Genomic DNA, 11,915 nt, shown 5'->3' with positions numbered 1-11,915 from the left:
TCCTTGTTGAGTGGCCTCTCAGGTTATGTCGACATAGGACTTGTTTTACTGTGGATATAGATATTGTTGTACCTGTCTTCTCCAGCATCTTCACAAGGTCCTTTGCTGTTGTTCTGGGATTGATTTGCACTTTTCGTACCAAAGTATGTTCACCACTAGGAGACAGAACATGTCTCCTTCCTGAGTAGTATTGTAATGCTCCGGGTGTCGTGGGTGTGGAGTCAAATGCAGGAGACAGAGAGTTCAATGCTGCGCGTCTTTTAATCGCACCAACGCACCACAGGGTGCTCACAAAAAGTTACGTTCCCAAAACACAGGGAATCAAAATGTACAATGGGAAACAATCCCGACCGGACACTAACACGTGCCTATACCACAGAGCCGAAGGTTACATAGAAATAATCCCGCACAACAACCAGGCGGGCCGGCTGTCTAATAAAGACAAACTAATTAAACATCCACAGGTGCTACCACTCAACATACAAGGAGGGGAAGGAAAAACAATCAGTGGCAGCTAATAGGCCGGTGACGACGACCGCCGAGCGCCACCTGCCCGGGAAAGGGAAACACCCTCGGTCGGACTCGTGACAAGTATAATGTCTGCGTGGTCCCATGGTGTTTATAGTTGCGTATTATTGTTTGTACAGATGAACGTGGTACCTTCAGGTGTTTGGAAAATGCTCCCAAGGATGAACTAGACTTGTGGAGGTCTACACATTTTTTTATGAGGTCCTGGCTGATTTGTTTTGATTTTCCCATGATGTCAAGAAAAGAGGCACTGAGTTTGAAGGTAGGCCTTGAAATACATCCAGAGATACACCTCCAATTGACTCAAATAATGCCAATTAGCCTATCAGAAGCTTCTAAAGCCATGACATCATGTTCTGGAATTTTCCAAGCTGTTAAAAGGCACAGTCAACATAGTGTATGTAAACTTCTGACCTGCTGGAACTGTGATAGAGTAAATTATAAGTGAAATAACCTTTCTAGGGCAGGCGTTCCGCTAGCGGAGCCAAGTCAAAAAAACACACAGTCATTTTCCCAGCCAAAGATAGGAGTCACAAAAAGCAGAAATATAGATCAATTGAATCACTAACCTTTGATGATCTTCATCAGATGACACTCATAGGGCATCATGTTACACAATACATGTATGTTTGTTTGATAATGTGCATATTTATATCCAAAAATCTCAGTTTACATTGGCGCGTTACGTGCAGTAATGTTTTGATTCCAAAACATCCGGTGATTTTGCAGAAATACTCATAATAAACATTGATAAAAGATACAAGTGTTATTCACAGAATTAAAGATATACATCTCCTTAATGCAACCGCTGTGTCAGATTTAAACAATTTTTTACGGAAAAAGCATAATCTGAGTACGGCGCTCAGAGCCCAAAACAGCCAGAGAAATATCCGCCATGTTGGAGTCAACAGAAGTTAGAAATAATATTATAAATATTCACTTACCTTTGATGATCTTCATCAGAATGCACTCCCATGAATCCCAGTTAGACAATAAATTACTGATTTGTTCCATAAAGTTCCATAAAGTCCATAATTTATGACCAAATAGCCACTTGTTGTTGGCGTGTTCAGCCCAGTAATCCATCTTTATGAGGCGCGAGCACTTTGTCCAGACAAAAACTCGAAAAGTCCTGTTACAGGTCGTAGAAACAAGTCAAACGATGTATGGAATCAATCTTTAGGATGTTTTTAACATAAATCATCAATAAGGTTCCAACCGGAGAATTCCATTGTCTGTAGAAAAGCACTGGAACGAGAGCTAACTCTGTCGGGACCGCGCGTCACGAGCCTGAGACACTCTGCCAGACCCATGACTCATTCAGCTCCCATTCCCCCCTCCTTTATAGCAGAAGTTTGAAACAAGTTTCTGAAGACGGTTGACATCTAGTGGAAGCCTTAGGAAGTGCAACTTGACCCCATAGACACTGTGTATTCGGGAGGCCAAGCTTTGAAAAACTACAAACCTCAGATTTCCCACTTCCTGGTTGGATTTTTCTCAGGTTTTCACCTGCCATGTGAGTTCTGTTATACTCACAGACATCATTCAAACAGTTTTAGAAACGTCAGAGTTTTTTCTATCCAATACTACTAATAATATGCATATATTAGCATCTGGGACAGAGTAGGGGGCAGTTCATTCTGGGCACGCTATACATCCAAAAGTGAAAATGCTGCCCCCTATCCCAAAAAGGATAATCTGTCTGTAAACAATTGTTGGAAAAATTACTTGCGTCATGCACAAAGTAGATGTCCTAATCAACTTGCCAAAACTATAGTTTGTTAACAATAAATTTGTGGAGTGGTTGAAAAACGAGTTTTACGGACTAAAACCTAAGTGTATGTAAACTTCCGGCTTCAACTGTAGCGTAGCATTATGTCGTATACTTGAAGATACAGTACATTCAGGGCAAAAGGAAAAACGGACTATGCCGGAGCTTAAAAAACACAAACTCCAAACGTCTTTAAGAATAGTTCTTTATGTATTTCTCATGTGAAACGAATGACCATCATACCACACAAATATAAGCAAGTACTGTTGTAACAGTCAGAGACAACAAACTCTGGAAATTAGTACACAACATAAAATACAGATACCTGTATATAACTGTAAATTATTGCTTGATTGCTACTTCGTGTTCTGGATAACTACAGTACTAGACATAATATTCAGATTTCAACAGAACAGTATGCAACAGTAACGGACAGTATTGACCGTTTTGCTTTGTAGACGTTCCAAAAAAAACAACATTGAGTCAGTTTTTAACACGACACAATAAGAATTGATTTGATCGAGCATTTCAGAACTTTTTGTTTATTTTTTATCTTTACATCAACATAAAATTAGAAGCCAACATTTTTTTAGCCGCATACTGGAACTGGCGTCGGCAACAACATCACTATAAATGTTTCTCGTTTCGCCTGTGACCCAAAATGCTCCCAGTTTCAGAGACAGCAGTCGGTAGAAAACATCAGATCAGCCTCGTCAACATAATCATTATCTTAGTCATCAATCAGCAATATTATCACCAGTCAGCACAACTAGAAAGTTTCTGTGCCATTGCATTGCGTTTCAACACTCGCTGGCTGCTTGGTTTTTAGAAGTCACCTCTGAAAGGACAAAGCTTGCACTTGAAATTATGTTCCAGGGACAAACACTAACAAAAACACACCTTTGTTCTGTGGTTGCAACCAACCATCATCTCAAAAGACACATGTTCCTGTTCTTCCTACCACACCTATTCAGTGGTACACTCCTGCACATATATCCAAAGGCCTCCGAGCCTTCAAAAACCCCAGTAGCAAGAGATGTTGAGTGTTAAACTCACGCTGCTCTGCTAGTGAGAAGGCTACCCAGGTGTTCATCTTGAAAAACAGAAGATTAAAAAAATAACAAAAGAAATACAGAACATTCTCTCTAGCAAGACTGGCTCTAAAATGAGAAGAAAAAAGACTGCCTTTACAGTGAGAAGAAAAAAAGACTGCCTTTACAGTGAGAAGAAAAAAGACTGCCTTTACAGTGAGAAGAAAAAAGACTGCCTTTACAGTGAGAAGAAAAAAGACTGCCTTTACAGTGAGAAGAAAAAAGACTGCCTTTACAGTGAGAAGAAAAAAGACTGCCTTTACAGTGAGAAGAAAAAAGACTGCCTTTACAGTGAGAAGAAAAAAGACTGCTGACAATAAAGTGCTCGCATGCAGACAGACCAATAACAGACACATTACATTATAGTTGACATTTTATGCTTGTTGTTATTCAAAGTGCATGGTCAGGAGAAACATCTATCATTCTGGTAAAAGTTACTCTTAAATTTACTCCTGAGATATTTAGGATAGGATTCAAATGAATGACTAAAAGCACAGTAAATTAAGTAATTATTAATTGTATTTGGGAGTTGCTGTGAGCAAAGTAACAACTGTTAATGCAGCAGTATTCCAAATTAGAGTAATTTGCTTTACTACTATGGCTGACCCTTCACATTTCATGTGACAATAATACTAATTTTTAATAACTTTAAAAAAAAAAACTTTCTCTTTAGTTTCTTGAGTTTCCAAAGGTTTGTGCTGTGACTGCAAGGTGAGATGAAGGCTTTGTTTTTATATCTCCAGAGGCTGGGTGGCAAAGGAAACTTTTTCAATTTCTCACCAACGCTTAATGTCAATCATTAAAACCTAATGGACTTTTTCCACCTAATGACTATTGAGCTATTTACAGCAAGAACTAAGAAGCAGTCTTATATTTTAAGAGCTGACAGAGGAAAATCAGGACATTCCTTTAGTATAGCTCCAGAGATTGAGAGATTGGGAGATTTTCAGTGTAAAACAAGCCATTTAGGTCTGAGAAGAAGAAAGCTGTGTTGATATCATAAAAAGACCCCAAAACATTACCGGAAAGATGGAATAAAAATAAATGCCCTCTGAAAATGCCAACATTCCTGTAGGAGATTAATCTTAGCCTTTACTTCTACTCTAAAGCCCAACTCTTAGCCTTTACTTCTACTCTAAAGCTCAACTCTTAGTTTTTGCTTCTACTCTAGAGCCCAACTCTTAGCTTTTACTTTTACTCTAAAGCTCAACTCTTAGGCTTTTATTCCTATCCTAAAGCCCAACTCTTAGGCTTTACTTGTATCCTAAAGCTCAACTCTTAGGCTTTTACTCCTATCCTAAAGCCCAACTCTTAGGCTTTTACTCCTATCCTAAAGCCCAACTCTTAGGCTTTTACTCACACTGTAAAGGTCTCATTCACTCTGTCTTTTTACTCACCCAGCCAGCCTCTCCCCTCTCACCTGACACTATAAAACTAGAGATATGCGTGTCGTCAAAAGCTTCATTCCATTTCCCTGTCATCTTGACCAGTATAAAATGCCTCAGCTCCCGACTACGTTAGTAAGCATGCAAAAAAACAATTGTTTGTGGTATCAAATACATGTTAAGAAGAATGCACACCTAGTTCAGCAACACGTCAATTGACACCTCTCTGATTAAAAGGACATAAGCAGACCCCTCCCCAAAAATGAAATAAAATGCAAACACCACCACAACTTTGATGTTACCACATGGCCACCTGTTGCTAATTAGTGTGACCTCCATAGGTTCCTTTGCTTTATATAACAGTTTAGTGTTTGAGTCTCTGTAGGAGTATGTTCTTATATATACATGAAGACAAGAAGAGGAATACCAGACAACCAATCCTAATTCTGTGTTAGCAGAAACAACCAATCAGCTGATATCATAAATAGCAGAAGAAGAACAGACAAACAATCAGAAGAACAAATGTATATAAAACAAAAGTTTAAAAACTCAAAACGTCATTAGAGGTATAGCATGTCCCCGAAAGACCACTGCGTGACACAACTAACCAGTGACAGTAAGCAGGAAGGAAATAAGTACTACTACAGAAGAACTACTACAGATGAGAGCTGAGTGTATAATCTATGACAGGGGGCCTGCTTTAGGAGGACAAGTTGTTACATTACTGCCCCTGGCTGATCCGAGGTCAGGGGTCAAGAGTTAGGCACCCTCACCCCTCCCTCCCTTTCCTTTGAGTGTGATGAGTGTGTGTAAATCTCATCCATCCTCCATCGTCCATACAGGCCAGGCCGCCTCATCCCATCCAATAGCCATGCTCCCTCCACAAACACCACCAACTGTCTGCTGTTTGTGTGTTTTGGGTTGAACTGAAATGAGGGGCGTTGTCTTGCTGTGCGACTCCTGAGACAGAGAAGACAGGGCTTGGTGCGTGTGTGTGTTGGGGTCGTAGGAGTGGGGTCCGTAACGGGCGTCCTAGTTCAGGACTTGCGACGGGCCGTCGGGGCGCCGGGTTTGGACAATCTGCTGTTTCTGCTTGGGCCGCGCTTCGTCGTTGTCATCCTCTGCATCGCTGTCGCACACATGCACCACAACGCTGGGGGTTGACTCAGTGCCCGCATGCAGTTCATACTTCTCCCCTAAAGAAGGAGAGGGTAGGCAGGGATGGAATGAGAGAGACAGCGAAGGATAGAGAAAGAGAGAGAGAAAAGGGGTAGAAAGGGTTGAGAAAGAGAGAGAGAAAAGGGGTAGAAAGGGGTTGAGAAAGAGAAGAGAGCATGAGAAAGACAGAGATAAAAGGGGTAGAAAGGGGTTGAGAAAGAGAAGAGAGAAAAGGGGTAGAAAGGGGTTGAGAAAGAGAGAGAGAAAAGGGGTAGAAAGGGGTTGAGAAAGAGAAGAGAGCGTGAGAAAGAGAGAGAGAAAAGGGGTAGAAAGGGGTTGAGAAAGAGAAGAGAGAAAAGGGGTACAAAGGGGTTGAGAAAGAGAAGAGAGAAAAGGGGTAGAAAGGGGTTGAGAAAGAGAAGAGAGCGTGAGAAAGAGAGAGAAAGAAAAACAGACAAAGACTTTAATACACCAGACTTGATTTGCCTTTAGAATGCCACACATCCATCAACAGCCCTACATCATCATTCCAGGTTCAATCTCTTGATTAGATGGCCAATGAAAGTCTGATCTACAATTGAAGCAGATTGAACAGACTGCAGGACAGATCCAAGCTTATGGTACTTGAGGTAGAGGAGCATGTAAATAAGCCCAACAGTCATTTAAAAAAACAACGCTAACCGCTAAGCCGCAGGATCAGAAAATCAAAAGAAATCACATTTGAATAGTTGCATACACGTATTTAGCAGATGTTATTGCAGGTGTAGCGAAATGCTTGTCTAACATGGCTCCTCTAGAACTATTAACTGAGTGTTAGCCTAGCACTTGTTGAAAGAGGGAACCTCCCCTGCGATGGCTGACGGTATCAGCTGGAATAACACTGGCTGGCTGGCTGCAGCCTAATGAAATGTACTGCCGGCTAGGATAGGATCACACTGGCTGGCTGGCTGCAGCCTAATGAAATGTACTGCGGGATAGGATAGGATCACACCGGCTCTTGTTGCTATCGTGTGCCAAACTACTCCAATAGGGGAGTAGACAGAATACACATATATATATAGATATATAGAGTTGAAGTCGGAAGTTTACGTACACATAGGTTGGAGTCATTAAAACTTGTTTTTCAACCACTCCAAATATGTCTTGTTAAAACCTCTTGGTGACAGGGGGCAGTATTTTCACATCCGGATGAAAAGCATGCCCAAATTCAACTGCCTGCTACTCATTCCCAGAAGATAAGATATGCAAATTATTAGTAGATTTGGATAGAAAAACACTCTGAAGTTTATAAAACTGTTTGAATCATGTCTGTGAGTATAACATAACTTATTTAGCAGGCAAAACCCAGAGGATAAACCATTCAGATTTTTTTTTTAGGTCACTCTCTTTTCAATGAGTTTTCATTGGGAATCCAGATTTCGAAGGGATCTTCTTGCAGTTCGTATCGCTTCCACTGGATGTCATCAGTCTTTAGAAATTGGTTAAGGTTTTTACTTTGTGTAATGAAGAAGTAGTCCTGTTCAGAACGAGGGTCACTTGTAGTGTACTGTTAGATAGAGGCGCGCGACCAGAAAGCTAGCTACAGTTTGTTTTCCTCCTGTATTGAACACAGATAATCCCGTCTTCAATTTTATCGATTATTTACGTTAAAAAATACCTAAAGTTGTATGACAAAAGTAGTGTGAAATGTTTTGGCAAAGTTTACAGGTAACTTTTGAGATATTTTGTAGTCACGTTGCACAGGTTGGAACCGGTGTCTTTCTGGATCACGCCAAATAAATTGACATTTTGGATATATATCGACGGAATTAATCGAACAAAAGGACAATTTGTGATGTTTATGGGACATATTGGAGTGCCAACAAAAGAAGCTCGTCAGAGGTAAGGCATTAATTATATTTTTATTTCTGCATTTTGTGTCGCACCTGCAGGGTTGAAATATGTTTTTCTCTCTTTGTTTACGGAGGTGCTATCCTCAGATAATAGTGTCGTTTGCTTTCTCCAAAAAACCTATTTGAAATCTGACATGTTGGCTGAATTCACAACAAGTGTAGCTTTAAGTTGGTATCTTACATGTGAGATTTCATGAAGGTTTGATTTTTATAGTAATTTATTTGAATTTGGTGCTCTGCATTTTCACTGCCTTTTGGCCAGGTGGGTGGCTAGCGTCCCACATATCCCAGAGAGGTTTAACAAACTATAGTTTTGGCAAGTCGATTAGGACATCTACTTTGTGCATGACACAACTTATTTTTCCAACAATTTTTCACAGACAGATTATTTCACTTATAATTCACTGTATCACAATTCCAGTGGGTCAGAAGTTTACATACACTAAGTTGACTGTGCCTTTACACAGCTTTGAAAATTCCAGAAATGATGTCATGGCTTTAGAAGCTTCTGATGGGCTAATTGACATAATTTGAGTCAATTAGAGGTGTACCTGTGGATGTATTTCAAGGCCTACCATCAAACTCAGTGCCTCTTTGCTTGACATCATGGGAAAATCCTAAATCCAAATTGGAAGCAATTTCAAAAAGCCTGAAGGTACCACGTTCATCTGTACAAACAATAGTACGCAAGTATAAACATCCTGGGACCACGCAGCCCTCATACCGCTCATGTCCGCTCATGTCTCCTAGAGATGAATGTACTTTGGTACGAAAAGTGAAAATCAATCCCAGAACAACAGCAAAGGACCTTGTGAAGATGCTGGAGGAAACAGGCACAAAAGTATCTATATCCACAGTAAAATGAGTCCTATATCGACATAACCTGAAAGGCCGCTCAGCAAGGAAGAAGCCACTGCTCCAAAACCGCCATAAAAAAGCCAGACTACGGTTTGCAACTGCACATGGGGACAAAGATTGTACTTTTTGGAGAAATGTCCTCTGGTCTGATGAAACAAAAATAGAACTGTTTGGCCATAATGACCATCGTTATGTTTGGAGGAAAAAGGGGGATGCTTGCAAGCCGAAGAACACCATCCCAACCGTGAAGCACGGGGCTGGCAGCATCGTGTTGTGGGGGTCCTTTGCTGCAGGAGGGACTGGTGCATTTCACAAAACAGATGGCTTCATGAGGAAGGAAAATGATGTGGATATATTAAAGCAACATCTCAAGACATCAGTCAGGAAGTTAAAGCTTGGTCACAAATGGGACTTCCACATGGACAATGTTGTCAGCAAAACATTGTAGCAAAATGGCTCAAGGACAACAAAGTCAAGGTATTGGAGTGGCCATCACAAAGCCCTGACCTCAATCCCATAGAAGATTTGTGAGCAGAACTGAAAAAGTGTGTGCGAGCAAGGAGGCCAACAAACCTGACTCAGTTACACCAGCTTTGTCAGGAGCAAAAATGAACCCAAATTATTGTGGGAAGTTTGTGGAAGGCTACCCGAAACGTTTGACCCAATTTAAAGGCAGTACTACCAAATACTAATTTAATGTTTAACTTCTGACCCACTGGGAATGTGATGAAAGAAATAAAAGCTGAAATAAATCATTCCCTCTTTTATTTGTTACATGCTTCATAAACAACAGGTGTAGATGAACAGGGAAATGCTTACTCACGGGCTCTTCCCAACAAACAACTGTATATATGTATATATATATATATATATATTACCATTCAAAAGTTTGAGGTCACTTAGAAATGTCCTTGTTTTTGAAAGAAAAGCACATTTTTGTGTCCATTAAATAACATAAAATGGATCAGAAATACAGTGCAGACATTGTTAATGTTGTAAAGGACCATTGTAGCTGGAAACGTCATATTTTTTATGAGGAACTGTGTTGGGGGAGGAACTGTGTTGGGGGAGGAACTGTGTTGGGGGAGGAACTGTGTTGGGGGAGGAACTGTGTTGGTCCTGACCCCGAGCAGCAGGAACGGTTGTGGCAGTTGCTGTTTGAATTCAGAGAGTGAGGAGGAGGTGGGTCAGACTCATCTGGTGCAGCATGAGATCGACACAGGTGATGCTCGACCCATCAAGATGCGTCCCCGCCGTATCCCACTGGCACGCCAGGAGGCGGCAGACAAGGCTGTGTTGGAGATGCAGCGGGCAGACAGCCCTCAGACAGCCCCCGGGCGGCGCCAGTCGTCATGGTTTCTAAGAAGGAGGGCAAGCTGAGGTTCTGTGTGGACTACAGGAGGCTGAATGAGGTAACCAGGAAGGAGTCATACCCCATACCACGTATCGATGAGTCGCTGGACCTGGACTAGACCTCTGCAGTGGCTACTGGCAGGTGCCCCTCTCCCCAGAGGCCAGAGCCAAAACTGCATTCTCCACTAACAGAGGACACTGGCAGTTCAAGGTCCTGTGCTTCTTTCTGCCTGTGCAATGCTCCAGCTACCTTTGAGCGTTTGATGGACAGGGTGCTGGATGGCATCCCCCGACAGCAGTGTCTGGTATACCTCTATGACATCCTGGCCCATGGCAGCTCCTTCCAGTCAGCCCTGGTGGCGCTTCGGCGTGTGCTGGAGTGGGTGGCAGGTCTGAAGCTCCACCCGAGAAGTGTCACTTCATGAAGCTCCACCCGAGAAGTGTCACTTCACTTCAAGAGGTGTCCTTCTTGGCCCACAGAGTGGGGAATGAGGGGATCAGCACCATGGAGGACAAGGTGGGGGCTGTCCGAGACTGGCCCACCCCCACCGACCAGCGTCAGCTGAAGAGCTTCCTGGGCCTGGCCTCGTACTACAGGAGGTTTGTAAGGGGCTTCTCAAGCGTAGCTGTTCCCCTGAACCGCCTGCTGCCGAAGGCCTTCACTTGAACCGTGGAGTGTAATGAGGCCTTCAACACCCTCAAACGTGCACTGATCGAGGCCCCCGTGCTCGCTCCCCCTGACCTCACCTTGCCCTTTATCCTGGACACAGATGCGAGCAATGTGGGCATGGGTGGGGTGCTGGCCCAGGTGGGGCCACAGGGGGAGAGAGTGGTGGCGTACTTCAGCAAAACAAACACGAGCGCCGCTACTGAGCTCTTGGCTGTTGTGGCCTCCGTCAAACACTTCAAGTACTACCTGGGTGGCCTGCCCTTTACTGTAAGGACTGACCACTCTGCTCTACAGTGGCTCATGTCGTTCAGAGAGCCAGAGGGGCAGGTGGCTCGCTGGTTGGAGGAGCATCAGCCATATGACTTCACCGTAGTGCACTGGGCAGGGGAACGCCACTCCAACGCCGACGCCATGTCCCGTCGGCCCTGTACTGCAGACGGCTGCAGGTGGTGGTCCCAAAACCACCGCGGGAGGCTGTGCTCCAGAGTACTCGTGGGGGGGTGGGGACTGGACACTTTGGGGTCACAAAAACACTCTGCCGCCTACGTCAGGGCTTTTACTGGGGGCAGCACAAGAGGGATGTGGAGGACTTTTGCCGCCGCTGTGACCACTGCACAGCGAGAAATGCTCCCCCAGGCCGCTCTCATGCTTAGCTCCAACAGTTCCCAGTGGGAGCTCCCATGGAGAGGGTGGGAGTGGATGTAGTTGGGCCGTTCCCCACCACAGGAGGCAGAGACCATTGTCTACGCCCTGATAGTGGGGATGTTCAGCAGGTTTGGAGCTGCAGAGTCCATCCACAGCGACCAAGGCAGAAACTTTGAGTCCCGTGTGTTCGCCACCATGTGTGAGAGGCTGGGTATGCACAAGACCCGCACTATTCCTCTCCACCCTCAAAGTGATGGCCTTGTGGAGCGCTTCAACAAAACGCTTGGACAGCAGCTTGCCATCGTCTCTGCCAAACACCAGCGTGACTGGGACAAGCACCTGCCCATGGTCCTCATGGCATGCCGCTCCGCTGTCCAAGACTCCACCTCCTGCACGCCTCCTCATGCTGGGGAGAGAGATCCGCACCCCTGCGGAGATGGCGTTTGGTCAGCCCCGGGATAGTCCTCCTGTTTCCCCGGGGCTGGAGTATGCCCGGAGACGCCAGGACCGCCTGGAGACAGCCCACACCTTCGCCAGAGAACAGCTGGTGAATGCAGGTGTGAG

The 11,915-nt window shown here is 43.9% G+C and overlaps 1 protein-coding gene across 2 annotated transcripts in view; it reads right to left on the bottom strand.

Moving 5' to 3' along the window:
- Positions 1 to 2,490: 2,490 nt before the first annotated feature.
- The window catches only part of LOC110498171 (calcipressin-3), an 83,995-nt gene continuing 74,570 nt past the window's right edge, over positions 2,491 to 11,915 (bottom strand). Inside the window, exon 6 of one of the 2 annotated variants that reach the window (XM_021574780.2) lies at positions 2,491 to 5,971. In XM_021574780.2, coding sequence (XP_021430455.2) covers positions 5,808 to 5,971 — 164 coding nt within the window. In that variant the 3' untranslated portion in view covers positions 2,491 to 5,807. The remainder of the gene's footprint in view (positions 5,972 to 11,915) is intronic. The other variant, XM_021574781.2, reaches the window with a different exon arrangement.

Source organism: Oncorhynchus mykiss, chromosome 19, assembly GCF_013265735.2.
Source record: "Oncorhynchus mykiss isolate Arlee chromosome 19, USDA_OmykA_1.1, whole genome shotgun sequence".
In the NCBI taxonomy this organism is placed as follows: domain Eukaryota; kingdom Metazoa; phylum Chordata; class Actinopteri; order Salmoniformes; family Salmonidae; genus Oncorhynchus; species Oncorhynchus mykiss.
Note: the sequence above shows the minus strand (reverse complement) of the source record. Positions and strands in the feature narration are given on the sequence as shown.